Source organism: Tetrao urogallus, assembly GCF_951394365.1.
Source record: "Tetrao urogallus genome assembly, chromosome: 5".
In the NCBI taxonomy this organism is placed as follows: Eukaryota; Metazoa; Chordata; class Aves; order Galliformes; family Phasianidae; genus Tetrao; species Tetrao urogallus.
The window spans coordinates 64,111,364-64,134,450 of record NC_136818.1 but is presented as its reverse complement, the minus strand read 5'-3'; the positions used below and the strand labels follow the sequence as shown (position 1 = coordinate 64,134,450).

General features: G+C 44.4%; 1 protein-coding gene across 1 annotated transcript in view; it reads left to right on the top strand.

The window, feature by feature from the left end:
* TCERG1L (transcription elongation regulator 1 like) overlaps nt 1–22,202 on the top strand; it is a gene marked incomplete at both ends in the record, with an annotated part of 62,491 nt that extends 40,289 nt beyond the window's left edge. The window contains 7 exons of the mRNA XM_079536042.1: nt 738–826; nt 4,811–4,965; nt 9,561–9,630; nt 13,101–13,236; nt 17,708–17,797; nt 21,006–21,124; nt 22,046–22,202. Coding sequence (XP_079392168.1) covers nt 738–826; nt 4,811–4,965; nt 9,561–9,630; nt 13,101–13,236; nt 17,708–17,797; nt 21,006–21,124; nt 22,046–22,202 — 816 coding nt within the window. The remainder of the gene's footprint in view (nt 1–737; nt 827–4,810; nt 4,966–9,560; nt 9,631–13,100; nt 13,237–17,707; nt 17,798–21,005; nt 21,125–22,045) is intronic.
* Nucleotides 22,203–23,087: the final 885 nt, after the last annotated feature.

Sequence of the window (23,087 nt, the reverse complement as noted above, 5' to 3'; positions counted from 1 at the left end):
GTGAGGATGGAGGACTGACTAAGCCCTCCTTTGCTTTTCACATTCCTGCCATGCTGCTGTCCATAGGTTCTGCATGTGTTCCCCACGTCTGCAGCTGTGTTGACCCTGGGGCACATCCTCAGCGCTTCGAGCAGCAAAGTATTTTCCAAAGGAAGACCTCTGGACGTGTTCTTTATTATTTTTTAATTAAGTACATCGTTGTCACTTCTTGATAGTGTACTGAGCTGGATGGCTGCCTACCTCCCATGCCTCCTCCTCATGGTTTGTTCTCATAAGTTGCACCAGTAAATAGCTGTGCTGGAGCCATTAAAACATTTGCAGGCTGTACATGTCAGCTGTGCCACTCCAGAACCTTGCTTGGTGCCTGTGTCACAGGACAGGAGTGGTGTTGCATCCACAAATGGGACTCGCCTCTGCACAGGGGATAGTTAGCATTCTGTCTTTTGCTTTTCTTTTGAAAGTACATGCAAACAAGCAGTGAGTGATGCTCACTGCCCCGTGGCAGCCATTGGCATGGGCAAAAGCTGTTTTTCATTTGTGCTCCTGAAAATGGGGCAACAAGTTGATTATATCCAATTTGTCCCAACTGTTTCCAGAGCACTTGGCTGTTCATAAAGCTGCTAGTGATATAATGGCCATGTAGGTAATCCACTTCAAGATAAGGAAATGATTTGTAAGACAATAACAGTCTTATGCGTCGGCTTTATTTGTTGACTAATCTCTGTCTCTCTTTCAAGGATCATTCTTTTAAACTAGTAAATGAGGATGACAGTACTTCAAATGGCAACAAGCCTGTGGCATCCACTCCAGTGCCAGGATCTCCATGGTAAGGAAATACAATTAGAGCTAATAAAAGTCATTCATCATTGCTCTTTCTCTCGCCAAGCATGCATTAGTGGTCTCTACGTGGGGAAAATACACTACCCTGGATGTTAAGCAGCAGCGCTGTATTCCTTTTCCACTGTAGCTTTCCCTCATTTATCATGTACTTAGCAAAAATGAGAGCACGTTGTGTGACTGCCTCCCTGGGATCCACGAGGTAAGAGCAGTGTGTGCTGCCAGGAGCACAGCTCAGCCAGGAGCGGCTTCTAGAAGAACGTGCCTGATGTTTTTTCTTTCTGATTGCCTGGGTTCTTCAGTGCTGGTGTTCTGCAGCACGGCGCTGTGCTCAGCCAGGCTCTTTAGGGCTCAGGTCCTGCTGGACATCTCATGTATTGAGGATCCAGCGTGGACGACTCTTGGATATATCAAAGGAGAAGTGCAAGACCTGTAAGAAATGCTCTTGCTTTTTAGGACCAGACCTTCTTCATCCCTTGCTTATTTGGTTGCAATAGTAATCTCTTAGTCTTGCAGGATTGGTGTTGCTTTGTATCTGAAAACCTGTAGAAGGTTGTGTCCCATGCCGTAGGTTTCCTGATCACATTCCAATTCACTGACTTACGTTGATAGCTGAAGCTCTCGTGGCTTTTAAATAGTTAGAAATCGCTTTTCATTTTTGGTCCTGGATGGCTGACAAGAAGGATTTTTAATCTACTGTACCCATATGCTGCGCAGTAATCAGTTTATTTTCATTGACTGATGTCTGTGGGATCTTTGGCCAAAGCACTCCGTATAGATACCAGCCATTATTTCTTGTTACTGTTCCATGCCATTTTACAGCTTGATGCTATGAATACAGTGTGATGTCGTCTCTAATCTTGGCATCAAAAATGGGATTTACGTTGATAATTTCTCTTCCTGGTAGTTGCTAATACAGGAAATAGTGCAGGGGAACCATTTGAGACTGGGTGGCAGTTCCACCTCTCCTTCAGCAGTGGCTGCTGGGTGGCTCACGGGCACCACTCTCAGAACCAAACCTGTGATGCTGAAATCTCTGAGGAGAAATCTTAAGTTTCTGAGTTTCCAGAGGATTATTTAATGACTCAGTGAATATTCATGTGAAAGATAAGGCACTGAAACCTCATCCTTGGGACCAGAAGGAAATGGCATAGTCCTCACGCCAAAAGTTATCCCCTATTCTGAGGTGAGACTTTCATCTATCAGTGGCATGACGAAACATGGAGCATACCTGCTGGGTGTTAAACCAGAATTTACTTTTTCTATTGGTTGTTTTGTAGTTTAGAAGAAGATATGCAACACAGCTTCAACAAATCCTGCATTTACTTCAACCACTCCCTGCCTGTAGGTTGGCTCCATGCTTCTGTGAGCCCCATGGTTGTTGTGACATCTCCAAGTGTATGCTGGGCTGTCATGCTGAAACAGGAGCAAGAGATCGGAGTGGGGAGGGAGATTGTGCCACTTAAAACAAACCAAAAGGTGATTTTTCAGCTGTTAGGTGCTGCCAGCCCCTCTGAGCCTTGTAGGGCATTCAGCATTTGGTTCAAGAATTCACAGAACTGAACATTTGATCCTTCTATTCTTACCCAGAAAAGCAAAACAGGAGAAAAAGAGCCATTCAGGAGCAGTTAGATCATATTTTTAATGGCAGAAACAGTTCAAGAACATTACCAAGCCTATCTACCTTATGAAAGAAAATAAATGTTTGTATAACCATCTTGTTCCCTTTCTCACGCTTAAACCACAGTTTCTATAAGGGAAAAATGAGCACAGCAATCTCCGCATTTCCAGTTTATGGTCTGTGACTGAAACAAAATATCATGCGTCCCCTATGGATAATTGAAACTGTCATTGTACCATGGAGGAATAGGTGATATGTTACGTGGGAAAAGGGACATTAATTTTAAATTGGATGTCAAGTGATATTAGTCACAGAAGAGGCAAAAAAAGGGGCCACAAGGGAGCCTGGAGTTTCTCACTGGGGGAGGCTGCACAAAGACCTGGCACTTAAGTACACTGCGGTTAATGGGCACTGTTGGTATCCGTGCCAGTGGTCAGAGCAGCACTGAGCACAGCAGCCTATCAGCAGAGGCAGAACACAAATTTCCAACAGCACTGCTTCCAATCTCAAGTCAGGTAATAGCTTGGGCCATCCCATGTATGTGGAGTAGCACTGCTGCTCCCCAACAGGGTGCTGGATTCGAGCTTCCCAGGGTTCACATATGGCCGATTCTGCTGGCAGTACTAATTCTGCAATGTGTCTGCTTGTTCGTAATGCAAATTACAGTGAGGGGCATTTCAATGCAGGCATTTGCTCCTGTACGGGATTGGGCCTGTGCCCTGACCATACTTCTGATATTTAATAAAAGGGCAACAACAGCCTGCTTACATTAATCAGCCGAATCTGTCCTCTGCACCTAAATGCCAAGGGCTTTTTCCCTTCCCTCTGGGATGACTGTGGTATTTATGGGAGTGCAGAGCCTTGATTTGGAAATGTTCCTTTACAACTCCCTCTTGCTATTTCATGCAGAAGAGACTTGGGGCCAGTGATACAGTTACAATTCTTGACCTGACTGTCAGTGTTTCTGGTAGAGCAGAGGTTCCTGTAGCTCTGAGACACAAAGTAGTGTATAAATACCTCATTATTGCCCTATAAATATGAGAGCTTTGAGAGGCTGCTTTTTGATCCAGCATGTTTGTGTATTAAAAAACTGAACGTTAATAAAATATTTGTCACCCGTGTTGCTGAATTCAAGCCTAAGCTCACGTGTGCTGTAAATACAAGTCCTCAGCTGAGCTGGTACAGCTGGTTCTGCTCTCATGGGTGGCATGGATTTTTCACAGTGCTGCGTGCAGAGCTGGGGGCACGCATGGCACCGAGCTGCTCATGAGTGGTGCAGAGCTGCCATCCCCTGCGGGCTGTCTTACATGAGTTCTTTGGGTTTGGTTTCGTGTATTGCCAAGGTGAGTGGTCACGTCTTACTTGTGGTAAATGGGAAACGTTGGGTCACCCACTTTTAGTGCTTTGCAGTGATGGACTGTTTTTCATATTTGTAGTCTTCTATCCAGAGCAGATTTTTTTTTAAACCACTTCTGCTCCCTTCTCTGTGTAACAATCGAACATCAAAGCTCTTGCTAACAAGATTTGGCCTTTCCAAATGTTCGTGTATCAGAGACAGCATTTTCCCCTCATAGAATCAGTAAGGTTGGAAAAGCCCTTGAGATCCCCATGCCCAATCCCAGCACACCCCCACCACTGCCTGTGTCCCTCAGTGCCACATCTACCAGTGTGTGCACGTGTCTGAGCAAGTCACAATGAACATATGCTGCTTATTAGTTTTCTTTGCCATTCAGAAAGTGCAGGCTCTGGGTCAATATTCTGCTAGTTTACTTACTTATATATTCAGTGAGCTCTTGTGAGTGTACATCATGGTGGTACGGGACTTATTTTCCTTATTACTGTAGCTGTTTTATAATGAACCTCAGTGCAAATAGTGCTGTCATGCAGAGACAACTATTCGAACTGAACAGGTCGATAAAATGACTTGCACAGTAGTGACTTGATCTTGTTTTTGGACAGGATCCAGAGCCCCCAGTTTTGCTGTGTGTGTTCCTGCTGCAGCCATGTGCACTCCCCAAGGTGCCTGTGATGAAGAGGCACTTTAAAATATGAAACGTGTTTTCCTACGGTTTCTTTCACTGTGGACATCGCTGTGTTCCTCCTCCCCTTGCTCTCATCCCTACCACGATAGAGTAGCTCTCCTCGTGCTTCTGTGGGGCCTTTAGACCTTTCATGTTACGTGGAGGGATCGCTCTGCCCAAGGTGACCTGCATGGTTGTAGAGGAACCTTGTGCAGGTGCCACTCTGTCTCAAGCACGGTTAACAGCGAGATACAAGAATTAAGCTTGGAGTTAATTGCTTGGTCACAAGTGTATTTGGCATGATCTAAGCATAGTTTATCACTTGGACTAGGTGTGTAGTCTGGACTGGAGATGACCGGGTCTTCTTCTTCAACCCTACAATGCAGCTGTCGGTGTGGGAGAAGCCGGTGGACCTGAGGCACCGCGGCGACATTAACAGGATCCTCGAGGACCCTCCGCACAAGCGCAAGCTGGATGCTGCAGCAAGTAACTAACGCGCCGCGACTGTGCCTCTGTGCCAACACCGCGTTGGGTCTCTGTGTTCAGTGGAAATGTGATAACCACGATTCAGTGGCTTTCTTTGAGACTCGGTGTCAAGTACCCTGTTAAAATTGACGTTCATTAGACAGTATTTATTTTCTCTGGAGGGATGAGCTAGGGGATGGAGAGTGCTCATTACTGGCAGTAAAGAACCAGGTGGCTTCTTGTACTGGAGGAATCTGTGATGTATAAAATACATCTTGGAAGACAGTATGTTTTATTACTGTTATTTCCAAGATGTACATTATGAACGCATTACCAGTGCATTATTTAGCTATTGCACAGGAGCAGATACTCCAAAGTTAATGATTATTCAACCAAGTTGTAGAGGGGGAAAAACTCCCAATAGTAAATCTCTAATGGCTACTAAAAGGTTTGATGGAAACATAGGTGCTTCAGTCTCAACAAAGATCTACCAGTCCCCTTTTAAGTACTGTACTATTGAAGGGGAAATTTGTGGTGCTGGTCTGCAGTAAAACGTGCTAAGTGGTTCAAACTACAGCCTAAAGGAACAGCCTGGGCTGTTGGCAAGCTAAGAGTTGTTCCTCCGCAACTTGGCCAACTTGCAGAGGAAGTTCCTTCATCCCCATGCCCCTTTGTTTTTCCATCTATTTACTCCACTCTCTGTTGCCTTGTTGCCCAGTCCAGATGTTGTTCCCACCGATGAGCAATCCAGCAATACCCAGTACCTGTACTTGCCCATGTTCTGGTGGCTCCACATTTTTCCACCACGTAGTTCTCCAGTTGTTGGCTCCCTTTGCACTGTTACTGGGGCAGTTCCATTCAGTTTTAGTGCTTCCTCTATTCCCTGAATCTTCATGTTGGCTTTCATACCTGGACTGTGCCAGTAAGGTCTGCCATTGTGGTAGTACATCCAACCATTGGAAGTACTGCTGGTCCTGGTCAGTGCTGGTGGACCTGTAAACCTCGTGCTTTATAGCAGGTTCACTGGAGAACCTCCTTCAGCTGACTGGTGGTGAAGTCTAGAAATAGAGAGGGGGGAAAATGAGACTTCCATCATTCCTTTAGAACATAATTACTGTAACTAAAAATCCAATAGCACTACGTGCCTTAAGAAATGACCCATCTTGTGCAGTCACACTGCTGGGAGCAATAGCATAGGCATTGATCCAGAGGCAGGGTTCCCAGTTAAATACTGTGGCACGAGTTGTGAGTGTGTGAGTGATAACAACTATTTATGTCATCATTATTAGCAGAAGGTTACTGAAGAAATACCACAGAGAGTGGTTTTCTATTCCTGTACTCCTTAAAATATAACATCATTACGTTTTTTTCAATACTAATTTAAATTGTCAGAGGCTTGAAATTTGCATCATTTTTTTTTTCTGTATGATTTCAATAACTTCAGCTCCGCGTCTAGTAATTCCAATGCGTATCTGCTGAACTTCATTCTTCAAGAGAAAAGTAGAACATATGCTTTTCATTACTGGATATATTGAAGGAGTGATTAAGTGCTGATGAGAGAGTGCAGTAGCCAAAGACAAAAGCAAAGGTCATTGTTCATAGTCTCTAATGAATTACTGAGAAGAATCTAAAGGCACTGATAGGTGCTGCTTCACTCCCATCCTTTATCATCTATATATTCCACCAGGATTTGATTCATGCACCAGTTTCTTTATGACCGTGGTTTTCACTGCTGCTAATAGTCTTCATCTTCCTTAATATAAATGGGACTCGTGGTTGCTCAGTATTTGAGGCAATCAGGTTATAATTAGTACATATTAGCTGCCAAGGTGGAAGAAATTATTTGTTACCATTTCTCTTAGCTAGTAATCTGATTAAATAAATAGCACAAATGAGCTGTGTGTTTGCAACAATGGCTGCCAAATGGATTTAGCTCAGTTGCCGCTGCTGTGTTTTAATTAGAGTTTTGAAATCAAAGTCACGAATAAGTTAACGGGCATAATTATTCACGGGGCATTATAGGTTATCTGCACATCATTCCACTGAAAGATCAAGTGCATTTGTAATTCAGGCATAAATGAAACATTGCTCACTTGCTCATGGTGCTGCCTCCACGCGGTGCTGATTTTGGCAGAGCTGTGAGGCAGACCCACCCTCGGTCCCAGCATCCCCCAGCCCATCCCAGCGGCTCAGTACGGTCTGAGCCCTCCAGCCATCCACTCCATCACAATTACCAACATTTCCACCCATGTATTGCAAATGACCAAATGCAGAGGAAGCCCAGAAGAGAGAGTAGCAGGGAGCAGTCGGTGCCAGTTCTTTAAAGATCCGATTCTCCAAACCCAGGGGTGAGGTTTGGAACATGGGCCCACGAGTGCGGTATTCATCATCAACCCTGAAGGCGGGTGTGGGCAAGGCAAGGTGGTGGGAGTAGATAGGAAAGCAGAAAAAAGACTGAAGTTGAAAAAGGGCATTTTCTTGGCAACTTTTTTGCAAATTGATTGCCTGGGTATGCTGGTCAGGAGGTCTTGCTTATTTCAGATGGGGAAAAGAAAATTGGCATTTTAATTACAGAAATTTGCATGTTGATTCATACTCAGTCTGATAGCTATTCACAATTAGGGATGAGTTCGTCTACTCTTTTCCCACAGAAGCTGTTTAACAATTCATTGTAGCGTTCAGACAAAACTAGGCAGCCTGCTCCTTATATAGAACATAGAATGGCCTGGGTTGCAAAGGAGCACAGTGCTCATCCAGCTCCAACCCCCTGCTGTGTGCAGGTCACCAACCAGCAGCCCAGGCTGCCCAGAGCCACATCCAGCCTGGCCTTGGATGCCTGCAGGGATGGGGCATCCACAGCCTCCTTGAGCAGCCTGTTCCAGTGCCTCACCACCCTTTGGGTGAAAAACTTCCTCTTAATAGCTATCAGCATTGCTCAGCTCCCTCTTACATGCTATCTGTACATGCTGGGGCTCTGCTGAACCACAGATCAGGTTTCTGTGTGTTGCCAATGGATTGGCAGCGCTTTGACACACCTGCCAAATAGTGATGTTTTCTTTAAGTTCTGGAAAGTGAACCAAAATTCATTACATGGCTGGGATTAGTCGAATGATTTAATTAATCGGCACTAAGCCTGGTAGACCACCAGACTGTGGCGGTGCTCCGCTTCGTGATTTCATGGAGAGATTACTGTCAAGTAATATTCTTCCTCAGTGCTTTAAGTTAATTACTTGAGGTTGTGCTCGGTTGCCTCTCTCCCTCTCTGAGGCTGCAGCTGGCCTTAGCAGCGCGCTGTGATGCAGCACATTGCTGAGTGAGGGTACAGACACCGTTTGTCATCTTTCACTGCTTTCCATTGCGCTGAGGTGTTCAGTGACGCTGCTGACTCTGTTCTTGTTCCATTTATTGGAGGCAGTCAGTGGTGCAAGAGGAGCAGGGAGGGTTTGGTGTCCCCGCTGTATGTGGGCTCTCACTGTTTGCTGGGAGAACTTGAGGTAGGTCAGGAATAGGCAGACAGGAATGTGGGCAGATTGTACCAAGTCCCTTTTATCTGAAAGTTATGTGGTTGTTGAAAGTTGGGTTTTATAAATGTAAGAGCAGCTCAGCTGTTTCACAAAAAGGAATGATACAGCCTGCTTTTCAGAGGGCTATGGTAGATCTTTTCTGAAGATGGCTACACATGGAGTTCAGCCTCAGTAGTCTTGTGGGCTTCATGGGATCATTTTTCATCATCAGTTTTTCTCTTGTGCTGTGGAAACCATGGCCTGGAAGGATAAGAGCTGTGGTTGGTGCGGAACCGAGCGCCTTCTGCATCTTCCATCATCTCTGGGAGCAACACCAAGTGCTCTCTTCTTTTGTGTCATTGCCTTCTGAATTCATTAAAGCTGAGATCTCTTCAGCTTCTATAGCTTTATGGTATTGCTATTGAACTACATTCCTCCATGCAAGTCTGTGGATTGCTTTTCTTGTTCCTTTTTACTTTGAATTGGATGTCTTGAAGAATTCAGCAAGAAAAGGTAACAGTTTCATGGACTTTGAATATATTTAAAATATGATTAAATTGATATACGTATTCTTAACGCTTCCATCTAGTGAGGAGTGCTGAGATTAAGCTCTCATTTTAGAAAACCATTCACTTTGTGTTATTCTCATAGCTACTAAATATCAAAAGCATTTGTTGCTTGCTGTGTATCTTCTCCTGATGTTCTGCCTCCAGTCCTCGTAGGCTGCAGCGTTAGAGCATCTGTCTCATTCTTCCTTCTGCAGTGATGTAACGCGTGCTGTGTGCAATTGAGATAAATAGTAACGTCTGCTGAAAGCCCTTATACACTAATATACCACTAATTTCCCTCCAGCAGGGAAAGTGAGTGAAGAACAAGATTCTTACACTGAAGCTTGAAATGTCCCTATTTCTATTAGCTTCGGTGATATAAAGATTGGACTTGGACAAATAAAAGGAACTTGTAATTAGCTGATAAGTTTCAAGTACTCTGTGCAGAGAGGAGAGCAGTACGTAGTTGAGTTGGAGCAAAGAGAGAGGAATGAAAAGTTTCTTTGTGGAACTGTCTGCCCATTTATCTAATTCAAACCTAACTGCTCTATTTGTTTCTTTTTAGCAGATAAAAATGTTAGCTCTTGTTCAGGAGATGAAAACGATGATCTTAGCATCAAAATTAAGAGAAATAAGTAAGTCCTAATGTTTATTTACCTATATTTAATGTTGGGAATCTAAACTATGGTACTGATTAATGCAAAGAAAATAGAAGATAACAGTATTCTCTTCTATGTTGAATGGTTGCTCCTCAGTAGAGTTTCTATGGATTTATATTACTATGTAGAAAAAATCAGATCCTTTGAGTTCAACGCTCAAAGTATCTAAGGACTTAGCATGTAATATTGAAAGTATATATTAATACTTAGTATGTAGTAAATATGTACTCTTAGTATCTATTTTGTATTTGTAAGCTTAATGTAAAATTGATGTTCAGTATAAAAGTATACTTAAGCTCCAAACCCCTGCCACAGCAGGGCCACCAACCTCCACATTTCATAGCAGCCCAGGCTGCCCAGGGCCCCATCCAACCTGGCCTTGAACACCTCCAGGGATGGACGGGGCATCACAGCCTCTCTGGGCAGCTGCTCCAGCACCTCACCACTCTCATAGGAAAGAACTTCCCCCTGACATCCAACCTCAATCTGCCCTCCCTCAACTTAAAACCATTTTCCCTTGTCCTGCTGTTATCTCCCCTTTCAAAGAGTTGTCTCCCCTCCTGTTTGCAGGCTCCCTTTAGATACTGGAAAGCTGCAATGAGGTCACCCCACAGCCTTCTCTTCTCCAAGCTGAACAAGCCCAGCTTCCTCCCACAGCCTGTCTTTGTAGGGCTTTTTCCATTCTGTTCTATGTTGCCAGAATTTGTTTTCTTATTTTTCATTTCCATCAGGATATCCCCCTCCAGAAGATTATGTCACATGGGTCCAGCTGGGCAATGTCAGTCCAGCGCAGTGCCCAAACGGGCACAGCCTGCAGACCAACACTGTGATCCTGCACAGTGTCTGATGTATGGCATGATCATCATTTAGCAAGTGTTGGATGCTGGGAACTCTGTCATTAGTCCTGTCTTCATTTAACTTTTAGAATAAATCCCTAGACTAGGAGGAACAAGTTCACATTTGTTGTACTTGGGCAATTAGTCCCATGAAAGTCAAGGGCATTAGTCATAAAACAAACAAGCAGGATTCGGCTTGACAGCACAGCAGACTCTAAGACTTCGTCGTGATGATCCCAATTCCTCAGAAGTTTGACCTGTCACCGAAGAGCCCTGGAGTGTTTATTTTTCTGTCAGCAGAGCGTATATCCCCCAACCGCCCCATGATTTCTGCAGCTGCTTTGAATTTTAAATTCTCTTTTATAACATGTAAAGATTTCCTGACATCTTGCTTTGTGCCCTGAAACAATGGCAGAATGCAGAGGTTTGTGGATGGAGCTTTAGATACTGACCTTTTGCTAAAGAAGCACGGCCTCAATGCTCGTTTAAATGTATGAATATTAAGCTGCAGCTAATAGTCCTTGACATGTGAAATACTTGAGGATTTTCATTTCAGACTAGAATGTAGTTATCCTGTTATCTTTTTCAATAGTGGGACTGAGACATCCCACAGCAGAGGGTGGGATAGCACCAGTAACCCATGCCTGCAGTATTCCCATTGCAGCTGTAGTTCTGTGCTCCCACGCTGCCTCCCTGCTTCCATGTGCATTTCCATGTTGATGCTGAACAGCCTGAAAAATGTTTACGTACAGGCACGTTATTCATTTCTCTGTGCAATATTAGTGGTTTGATTTTTTTGATTAAATATGACTAAAATGGGGTTATGTGCTTTCATGTTTTGTTTTAGAACACGCAGCAATTCCTATGCTGTTTTAATTATGCTCCCTCTCTGGAAGTTGTTGCCTTGGTATATGATAGGATGCTCTGACACACAATAAATCATCTGCTCTAGAGAGAGCCCCGTGCTGATGATAAGAAGCGATTGCATCAAAGTTCCAGCGCAGTGCATCGTAATTCAGCCAGAGGGGTCATCACACAGCTGTGTGGTAGAGCCTTCTGACTCTATTACTTCTGTCAGTTGTCATTTCTGATGTTCGCACTGATGTCTGTCTTCACGTTGATGTATTACACATACATCACTGAGAACAGAACTGCTTCCACAGCCAGTGGGGGATCCAGCCCAAAGCTGGCTGCGGATCGGAGCGAGACCCTTCTGCTCTCATGGATTTTGCACAAGCCTGGTGCCGGATTTGAGCACCTGATGAGCTGTGGGTGTCCCTGCTCACTGCAGGGAGTGGCACCAGGTAGCCTTTAGAGGACCTTTCCAACCTGAACCGCTCTATGATTCTGCAGTTATTTGCTGAAGAAAATTATATTGTTTATTGTAATCTCTGGCGTGAGACAAAAGCAAGTCAGGGTAATGTTCAGCATCATTTTCAATTTCCTGAGAGAGACTGAAGGAGAGAAAGGCTCTTGTGATATGAGCTGATTGAGCAGTGTGCTGCATTTCTGCAGTTTCAGCTGGAAGAAGCTCTCTGCTCATCGTAGAAATTGGATTGGGCCTTTCATGGATCATGTTACAGGAAAACATTTGCTGTTGCAATACGAAATTCACTGTCATTCTGCAAAGGAAAACAATCTGATATCTTTGAAATCGCTAGTAATATAACATCATTTTAGGGTAAATGTAAGCGTAATGTGATTATTTGTAGAGGGAAGATAGTGTACTAGAACTCGTGTTACATACCGATGTAATCCATTTGCTTGGAAATAAGAAAGAGTTTTCATGTAGAAATTCCAAACCTAAGTATTGAACAAAACTGTATAGTAAATTGCATCATTAGCAAATGCAGTCATGCCTAATAGGATGCTAAAAATCAAAGCAGCTCACTACCATCAGCCATGCATGTACATTGTGATCGTTCCCAGATTCTTGGTCTCCCCGGAAAGCACCTTCATGTTTTATTGTGTCCACTCTGCTGAAGACATTGAGAAGAAGTAGGAAGGACCCAGAGCAGGAGTCTGAGTTCTGGCTTGAAACTAAAAGAGGGAAGATTTAGCTTAGATGGCAGGGAGGATTTCTTTCCCTAGAGGAACTGAAGTGCTGGCACTGCCTGGAGCTGTGCTGTCCCAGCCCTGGAGATGCCCCAGGCCATGGCTGGGTCCTGGGAGCCTGAGCTGGAGAGCACCCAGCTGGTGGTAGGGGTGGGACTTTGGGGGTTTTGGTGTCCCTGCCAACCTAAGCATGCACTCCATGACTCTGTGATTCCATGAGCTCTTCACTGAGGATGCTCAAGGCATGCCATGACACATGAGGGACCTCCAAAAACGATGTTTGCCAGGGTAGGGTGAGAATGCAGTGTTAATGGTCTCTAGCTCTGGTAAAATTATGTAAGCAGTGATCTGGTGGAAAAAAACTTTGGTTCCAGTGACTGCACCAATGATGTAGGATTACAGCTGAGGAGAGCATCACCCTCACACTGCAGCAGCAGGGCCATTGGTGCTCTAGCACGTTTGTACATGGGATGGATTGCCAGGCTGTGAAAAGGGTTAAAAGTGCCCTCCCAAGGCTACAACTGCTGAACTGTTCTCTGTCTTGCCTTGTTAAAGAACTGAAGATTGCCAGGTTGCTGACCAGGGGAAGGCAGGCACAGAGGAGAGGAATGGGAAACCAGCAGCAGCGGAGGTCACACCGCCCCTCGAGGAGCGCATCACTCATTTCCGAGATATGCTTCTGGAGAGAGGGGTAAGGAATACATCCTTGGGTCAGCATACCTCCTTGGTGAGGGGAGAGCATTACGTCTGGCCAGTGCAGGAATCATGGTGAGATTATGGCTTGGCATTCCAAGGAGGAATTATGGAGAGGGTGCTTTCTATTCACTGGGTAGCTTCTGCGTTTCTTTACTTTGGCTTTTCCCCAGTGTCATCCGGTGAAGTGTGGCCATTCAGAACTGAAAGCCCTTTGCTGGTGCAGCTGCAAGTAAGTCCTTATGTGTGCACCCAAAGGTGACTGCTCCTTCTGCTGGGACCCGTGGCTCAGCACTGTGCTGAGCAATGTGCTGGGAGCCCCGGCAGCCCTGCACAACCCCAGGGCTGTGTTGTGTGATGGACAAAGGATGGAAGATGGGTTGAGTGTCACCTGGCAGGCAGCACCAGGGTCATGTCCAGCCTGCTAGGACATTAATGGGCATTTTGGAGGCTCGGAAGAGAAAATCTGTTTGTGTCTCTGGCCTTCCATGGCTGTCCTTGGACCTGCTGGGAAGACCGTGTGGTCCCAGGACCATTTCCCTTGGCCATTTCTCTTACTATTTTCCCAGGGTCTGAGCAAGGTTATGAGCAGCTAGATGGAGCATAAACTCAATTTACAGATAGAGTCCATCAGCACTGTAAGAGCTCATGACCAAAAGAGAAATACGAGTCACAGATCACAGTAACAGCATCCTGTTACCGGTTTTGTAAAGAGCTTCACCCTGACTTTTATTTTCTGCCATAGCACTCATAAACCTGCGTCCAACTGCCCCTCTAAAGGTTACCATCAACAATACAGCTGCTTTTAAATATAAAATCGCCAGTGCAAAATTTTTGTCTCCCAGTGCCCCTTCATTTTCAAGGCAGCAGGAACGGATTTAATAAAGGTAGTACGCTTCAGCCCTATGCCTGCAAATGGAAATGTGTGTGTAATGCAGTTGTGCGTGCAGATTCTATAACTTCCTCCAGTACTCTTCAAATACACATTGCATAGAAGCTTATGTAACTTCTGCGAAGAAAAAAGAATCACAAGTGTGTGCTGTTAGCCAGTAAAGCTGTAGAAGTTATCACTGTTAGTCAGCAGACTTCACAGGTTCAGAAGTTCAGCAGTAAATTACCTCCACACCATTCACACTTTTATTCATGCATTTTGTTATTTATGCTTAAAAACCACAGAAATGCCATAAGGGAATGCAGCTTGAAGGCTCCCGCTGACATACTTTAAGTCAGGGGACCATAAGTCAAAATTTAGAGGTATTGGGATTATTCGGTAACAGGATTCAAGCGTTTCCAGTTTAAGACTCTGCCTCGCTCATCAAAATAAGAACTGCAGTGAATTTGCTGTTTATTTTTGCTATTATTTACAAATACGTACGTAATAGGATTCTTTGCTTTTACCCAGAGTCTTGTGAGGTGGTCTGACAAGGCGCTGGGTGGGATCAGCTGGCATCTCCCGCAGTGACTGAGGCCACTCTTCTTTGAGCCTGCTTGCTGGAATGGCTGCCTGCTGCCATTTCCTTGTCATGTTGGTTTTTCTCGAGAAGGCTCTTGGCAGCATTACAAAGAGCTTGAACTAGATGGAGTTCTTCAGCGTTGTTATGAATCCTCACACTTAAAATGTTTCAGTAAAAGAATATTGCTTGTAAAATTAAAAATAAGATGTGGTTTTGGCACAGCGCTGATGCGAGGTGGCAGCGCTATTCCCAAGTCTATGGCAAGTTTTCCCATGTAAAAATGCAATCTCTGATGCAGTCCTTGTGGAAGTTCTGCAGTTTCCACAAAGTCCTGAAGACAAATTGCAGCCTCTGCAGACAGCCATGGGGTTCACGTGTCCAAGTTAAATAACCTTGCTAGGTTGGATGTGGCTCTGGGAAGCCTGGTCATCCTTTTCAACTCAGGCCATTCTATGATCTTCCCCTTTCTGGGAAAGACTTCTGTTTTCTAGGATGTCCGTGCAATAAAACTGTAAAAGGATATGAATTCAAAACGCTGTTGCCACCCAGATTTTGCTTTCTTGATTTGAGTAAGCATAAAAGTGAGGGCCTTTAACCTCTGCCATCCTGCATCAAAGTAATTCTCAATCTCAGCACATGGCACAGAACAACAGGAAAACAGACTGAATTGTTTTTATTGTTGTTTCTCTGCAGCCTATTTTTCTTCCCATTTTTCAGACAGAACCCAGACCGCAACTGGAAGGACCATTAACCCCTTCCAATGTGAGTTGGGGTGGGGGCTGGCAGGCAGGGCTGTGCCACTTGGTGTGTGTCTGCTGTGGGCATCACTCTGCTTGGGTCGCGTCTGCCTCAGGCTGGGAAGCCTTTGTTGATGAAGATAAATGCACCTGCTGGAAATAGCAAGCACTTCACTTTTCTCTTCTTATCAATCTTTTCATCAAAGCCAAACTCTCAATGTACTATCGTAGCTGGGCTTCCAAAGAGAAGCAAAAAATAAAACCAGCTATTCAGATAGGTATCCTTTCACTTCTAAATATACTTCTCCAACTCAGTACATTGCATTTTCATGAGATTTTTCACTGCACTCTGAACTCAGATTAAAAAGCAGGAGATCTGAACTGGGAAACAGAGGGAAGCTCAGTTCTCCTTTGCTCTCTCTCTGGGCTGGTATCGGGCTGCAGAGGTCCTTCTGTATTCTGGGAAGAACTGCAACCCCCCATGCCATGATGTGTTCCTGGATGAGGGAGAAGGATAATGCAGCACTTGTGGGGAGATGGGTCAGAATGTGAACATATGTCTGCAGAGCTCCAAAATGAACAGTGTGTGTACCTACAAGTAAATTGCAAACGTCTACAACCAGCAGTTCTTTCAGGGGTGTGCCTGCAGTTTGTGAAAGCCAACGGTTACTGAAGGAACAGCCATAAAAGGAACGATTAAATTACACATTTGCCCGAGTTTAACTAGCGCTGATTTTAAACTAGTTAAACTGAGTTTAACTAGGCTGATTTGGCCTTTGTACTGGGAGCAGAGGGGAATGTCCAGGAGCAACATTCCTGAAAGGAATTGCTCCCTCTGACCTCTCTAAAGCAGCAGAAAATGCTTGCCCCAAGCTGCAGCTGTGAGCATGGGGGCTGCATCACAAGAAGATGACATTTGGAGCAGGCTTTGCCAGACCTGCAGTGCATGGGGAGGGTCTGGTTTCAGCCTAACTCAACCTCACAACTTCAGGAAGAACATCTGTGCCACTGGTGGTTTTTCAGCACGTGGTAGCTGTGTAATGTCCTCGCCCTAATGAAAATGAAATGTGGGGTGCACATTCCTACTCTCCTTAATTTGCCCTGCAGATACCAGCTGCAGTGTTGCACCACCTGCACAAATCTTCCTGGCTAAGGTCTGTAGCTCCCCCTCTCTGGCCCCAGGCACTTGTTCCCATGGCAGCTTCCAGTGGACCTTCTCCAAGCAGTGCTGTGCCCCTTGCCTCAGCAGCCAGCCCCAACCCCAGCCCCAGCCCATCTCCCACCCCAGCACCAGCGCTTGCTGCTCCACTTCAACCTACTTGGCATCACGAAAGCCTTTGTGTCTGATTGTTAATTAGACTACTTTAATTATACTCCCCATACTTAATTCTTTTTTCTTCGTAAATTTACTCTTCTTTGCAATTAGATGGAGTGATTGGAGTATTTTATCTTATGAAGGAGTTTTCTGTAGCAAACTAATGAACAGTGATTTTGTCTGAGATACCAGGATCAGGCTGGGGATCTCTGCCTCACACTTTTTATGGAACATCATTCCATAAAACTCTCAGGGCTGACGAGTGCCATGGCCCTGCTCAGTTTGGGGTGGTCCTTACAGCTCACCACCTTGAGGGGCTTCCTCAGATCATGGAAGAACCTCTGTGAGTGTGGCATTGTCATTTTGCATTGCAGAGGGTCTATAAATGATGCAGTGATCTTGGGTGCACATCCAGGGTACCACTGCTGAGGGCTGAATTCAGTAGAAAGAGGTGGAAGCCTCGGAATGCAGATGGTGACACCTACCCCCTTGGATGAAAGTGGTAAATTTGACAAGATAATGTGATATTTTGATGTATATCACTGTTAGCTCTTCAGTACGTGTGTGCATTGACAGCTTCATTTGGGTGAGTAGTTAAATTTTGCAAGAGAGGGGAGCTAAAGCTGATGCACCTAATTAAATGGAAATTGATGCTTGTGTCTTAAAAAGCGGGTAATGAAATGGGCATTTCCCTTTCTGCTGCAGATTCTTCCCATCAAAAAAAGTAGAATTAGTGTCTTCCAGATACTCACTGAGATGTCCTAGGGCAAATCAATACTAATGGCATGGGTGCAACCAGATCATTGCCAGAAACAGATTGAAATGCAACTTCTAACTGCTCTGAGGCATCTTGAGAGGGTTCATTAACTTTCTGAACTACACTTTCGTCTCACCTTGGAACATTTCCTTGTTTTCAATCCTTACTAAAATTCTTTATTGCAACCGTGTTTGTATACTTCACAGGTTTCAGCGTTTTCAACATGGGAAAAAGAGTTACACAAAATAGTGTTTGACCCACGATACCTTCTACTAAATTCAGAGGAACGTAAGCAGGTGAGCATTATCCTGGTGGAGCTTCTGGCTGGTGGCAAACATTTCCCAAATTAACTGTAAGAAACAAGTAATTGTCTTGGTAGGATAAAAGGAGCTGCATACAATTGACATTTCTTTTTGGAGTTGTGGCTTTTGACACAGGCTGTGCTCCCAGAGAAGTGTTGCCACCCTTTGGAAAGCAAATGGCAACAAGTCAGTCAGCCCATAGAGAAGAGCTGCAGCCTCTTAGGTTGTAGGAATGAGTTCCACTGGTGTCTGGGGCTCGGCTCTAGGAAGGCTGATGGCGACAAGCTAATGTTTCCTCTCTAATTCCTGCTGCATATTGTGGGGAGGGTGCTTTCTTTTTATTACTTAGGAAAATTTTCTATGAATTTGGCACTATTTCTAGCTATATTTTGCAGTAACTAAGTAGATGGGGCACACTGGCTGTGCTTGTACCTATTTGAATGGGCAAGCAACAGGGGGAAGCAGAGATTATTTTGCCCTGTTTATTTGGGCATTAGCTATCACAAAGGAACTAAAAGGACTCCAGGGCTGTAGATTAGACTAAAAAAATTAGGAGAGATGCAGGGATGTGGCAGGGAAGGGGAACTCTTTTACGCTATGGTCATTCATTTTCCTCACCATTTTGTCATCCTGGAAAAGAAAGAATTTTAAATGTGGAATGATCTGTTTTTGAAATAACATGATGAATAATGTTCTTCTTATGTCTTTTCCATTGCACTGGGGCTCCTATTGTCTTGTGGTTTCTCCAGAGAGCCTGCTGCAGTTATTTGCTGAGGGCCTGGGCACATACATCTTCATTTACTGCCTTTCCAATATTTTCTTTCCTAAAAAAAAAAAAGTGAAATAAAATAATAATGAAATACTGGAATGAAAATGTGAACAAAACCGCTAGAGTGGAAAATACTGCTAAAGAAGAGGCTAAGCAAAGAGCCTTCATCTTATTTCAGGGAATCAGCAAGGACAAAACCTAGACTTCGATCAGTCGATCGAGATACATTCTTCTTCTACTTTATCAGCCACAGAGATGATGTAATAAAAACAGATGATGAATGCACATTATGTGATATGGAGCTTTGCTTGAAGCACCATGGACTCGTCTGCAAGGTGCAGTCAGTGCTGGCAGAGGGGCCGAGTGCTGGTGCTGGCTGTGAGCAAGCTGGGCTGCCAGCTGTGGAGGAAGAGGATAAGCATTGAGTGTGCTTCGACTAGCCATGGCCCAGGAGAATTCAGCTCAGGAGGATGTGCCATGTATTTAATCTATTTTCGCTACTAAACTTGAAGTTAAGAGTTCTAGACGCTCCCCGTGAGTGCTTCCCTTTAATTAGACCTCTTTTTCCTCTGGGAAGTGGTTGAAGAAGAAAGGTAGGCTTGGGCAAGGCTAGATGCCTGATTTAATGAAATACTTACTGAAGTACAGCCTAAATCAGTAGAAGACATCATTTAGATACATGGAAACGTTTATAGTGCAGATGCTGCCTGTGGCCCACATAGCGAGCGTCTTGAGTGCTTTGTAAGTTACAGCAATGAATTAATACCAGAGGTGCTTAGGGATGAAAGCTGGCTCAGAGAAGGGTGAGGAGTGAGGAGTGAGTGTGTGCCAGAGCACAGCTGGCCCAGCCCAGCCCTCTGCTGTTTGCCATCAGCAGGGCAGGGGCAGCAAGATGCAGGGGCAGAGCAGGGCTTGGGGGGGGTTTCCTCCTGCCATGGGCTGCCATGCCCTTGCACAGCCTGAGGAGCATAATGATCTGCTACTGAGTATTTGTTAAGCACTGGAATAGGCTCCCCAGGGAGGTGGCTGAGTCACCGTCCCTGCATGTGTTTAAAAACCATTTGGATGTGGTGCTCAGGGCCATGATTTAGCGGAAGGTTGTTAGAGTTAGGGTAGGATGGTTAGGTTGTGGTTGGACTTGATGGGCTTTAAGGTCTTTTCCAACCTGAGCAATTCTATGATTCTGTGATTTACGATAGATTGATCCACTCGCTGACTGATACTCTCTGAAGGGTTACAAGCATTGAAGGATGCTGCCGTGTTTGAGTATAGGGACAGTGAAGGGTAAAGAGGCAACACTATTAGGTAATGAGCTAGCACTTAGCTTTGATTTATTACCATTGTAATATCTTTGCTGATAATGGAAAGGCAAGCAGTAACAGTTCTTATGTTTTCTTTATTTCCTTTTCCTGCCTTCTCTCATATTCAGATAATGCATGGATACGACACTATATATTTAGATTTCCTGTGTTGTCACTTCTTGCATGGCCATTGTTGATGTTTATTTTCCAGTGCCATTTCTTCCCCTTGCAACATACCATACCAAATATGTTTTGCAGTTCAGATGCTTACGCTGGCCTGAAATGTAGATTTGCACCTGTGCATCCCCCCTGGCTGATGAGAAAGCAACCTGGTAGTAACCACAGTAATCATCTGTGATGTGTATAATCTGTGGTGGAAAGAGATGGATGGTGACTACGGAAAGCCAATAGCATTCTGCAGAGCAGCTCAGTGTGCAACATTCTGTAGAGCACAAGGCCAGCAGGATTGGAGTTTTGGTACTTAAAGATGTGATTAAAGGAGGTGGCTGAGATTTTAGACATAGAGCCTTTCCAAGATGCCCATAATCCACTGCTGAGCACCGCGATGCATGTTTAGCTGCCAGATGCTGTTGGAGGAAGGTTGTTAGATCTTTCAATAGCGTTCAAACTTTTGGGTCCATGTGTGCAGAGAGCCATGGGTAAACTCATGGCTTTTGGCATCTGAACTGAAAGGTCTTTGGGCTTTTTTGGGGTAACCTGCAAAATATCGATGGTTAACAGGTAGACATTTTCAGGAATGAGAGCAAGCTGGGAAAGATGTGAGGTCTAAACTAAGTACGTGCAAAGTACAGATACAAGGTGGAAACAAAAAATAATGCTATAGGAAGAAAAATGTGAGCATGACACTGAAGTAAGGAAGCCTTGATTTGTGTTTTACTGAACGATTGAGTGAAGTGTTATCTGTGCAATGATTGCCTTTCTCCAGTTGTGTGTTTCCTGACTGCATGTGCTCAGCGTTCCTTGAAACAGATCCAGCTGCATTTCAGTCAGTCAGCAGATACTGGGGGCAGATAGGAGCTGTGGTTCTTGGGATCGACAGCCCGTCAGTGAAGCATGAATGCCACAAAGCCTTTATTAGTAAATACTACGTCATTTTTCCTTATTTTGAAAGATATTTGAACAGTTTGTCAAGACCAGGATAAGAGAAGAGTACAAAGAAAAGAAGAACAAATTGTTGTTAGCCAAAGAAGAATTTAAAAAGCTCCTCGAAGAATCCAAGCTGTCACCAAGGTATGGCATTGCTGTATGAAGATTTGTTAAGATAAAATTTCCAATTTAGTCTGTGCTTATCAGCCCTGGAACGCTGTAGAACAGAATGCACTCTTCATGGCAAGGTTTTACATCTATTGTTACAATGCTGTGCTGACAAATCTTTACTAACATTTTGTAGCACTTAGTCTATTTCACTGCGAATATTACTGAGAATGAGAACATACTTTTTCTCTCTGTTCCTTTTCTTTTTTCTCTCTTTCACTTTGAATGTGTAATATTTTGCATAACACGCGTATTTTATGTGCATATATATGGTAGGATTATGTGGCACAGGTGTTCTCCCTCCTGATTATACGCTCCTTTCAAATATTGGAATGCCACAATGAGGTCTCCCTGGAGCCTTCTCTTCTCCAAGCTAAACAATCCCAGTTCTCTCAACCGTTCTTCATAGGAGAGGTGCTCCAGCCCTCTGATCATCTTACTGGTCCTCCTCTGGACCCGCACCAAGCGCTCCATGGAAACTCACCTTGGCCGTAACCCCTAGCTTGATTTTGATGTGCGGTAAAGAGAAGCAGGCAGGTCTGTTCCCACAAGGCTGTTATGAGTCTGCACAGTGCTTAAAGCCAACAAGAAATACTGCAGCATTCATACGATACATCCGTCATTAACCATAGCGCTGTGAACACAAAATTGAGATAGAAACCATTGCTAGAACAACGCACCTGTGAGATTTTAAAGCCCAGGGGTTGAAGCGTAAGCAGGGGGCTGGTGGGTTGTAGGCTGGGCTGCCAGCAGCACTTGTGCTCTCGGTGCAGGGTCTGTGCTCAGCACCTGGGTTTGGCCATGGCATCCTGCTGCTTCCAGCTGCCGCGTGGCCATGCCTTTCTTACAAACCACATCTGCAAGGCTGCAGCTTTCAAATCTCTGTCTTTTCTGCAGAACGACATTCAAAGAGTTTGCAGAGAAATATGGCAGGGATCAGAGGTTCCGCCTGGTTCAGAAGAAGAAGGACCAAGAGCATTTTTTCAATCAGTTCATACTTATCCTTAAAAAGAGAGACAAAGAAAACAGGATAAGGCTACGGAAAATGAGATAAAACTGCTTGGAGCTGGCAATGAGCGCAGAAGCTAAAGCAGGGACTGCAGGAAGGACCCCGAGTGAAGGTGAAAGCAAAGGCTGACCTCGCAGCAGCGGAAGGACGGAGTGCATATCCCTGAGAAAAACTTTCTCTGAATGGTGTTTGTTGAACACACGGAGCATTTGTGAAGGTTGTTCTGCAGGAATCTGAAGGATATTTGTTCCCAAGGAATTAATGTTTCATATTGAAGCTCTCTTTTGTACAACATCCAGAGTTTGATGCATTTCTAATTGCCGTGATATGTCAATCCCTTAATTGTTTTAATTATGCAAATTACTTGTAATACACACAAATTATGAATCCGGTGCAGATTTGTAATTAAGCAGAAACAGATGCCATCCATAACAATCTCAAGATATTTTGATCATTTCGCAATCTTTTGGCAACTTTCTGCATTAGCACAAACTGTTCGGAGGTGCAGCGGGATGCAGGGATCCATTGCCGCGTTCACATGTCTGTGTCCAGTTCTCTGAGTAGTACTATTAAATATTAATCGTTAATCTTAGTGAAGAGTGTGAAAACCCTGGCCAATGTTCCATAGGAAACTCTCCTTTCCAGAAATAGCTTTCCTGATCCCATGGGTGGTGCTTTGGGCTGATAGCAGCACTGCTCTGTCGGAGTTCCGTAAAGGCGTTCTTTTGTACAACCATCGCGGTCTGAGTTACGTTCCTGTATGTGGAAAGTCTGCATGAGATTTTTCTCATCATCTTTGTATAAATTAAATATTTTACTTTTTTAATTAATAAATATTTTAAGCCGATTTTGGTTTTTTTGTTGTTGTTGTTGTTTGCTTTTTAAGTTTCCACATTTTTGGAAATGCCCGATGAAGCAGCGCTGGTCTCA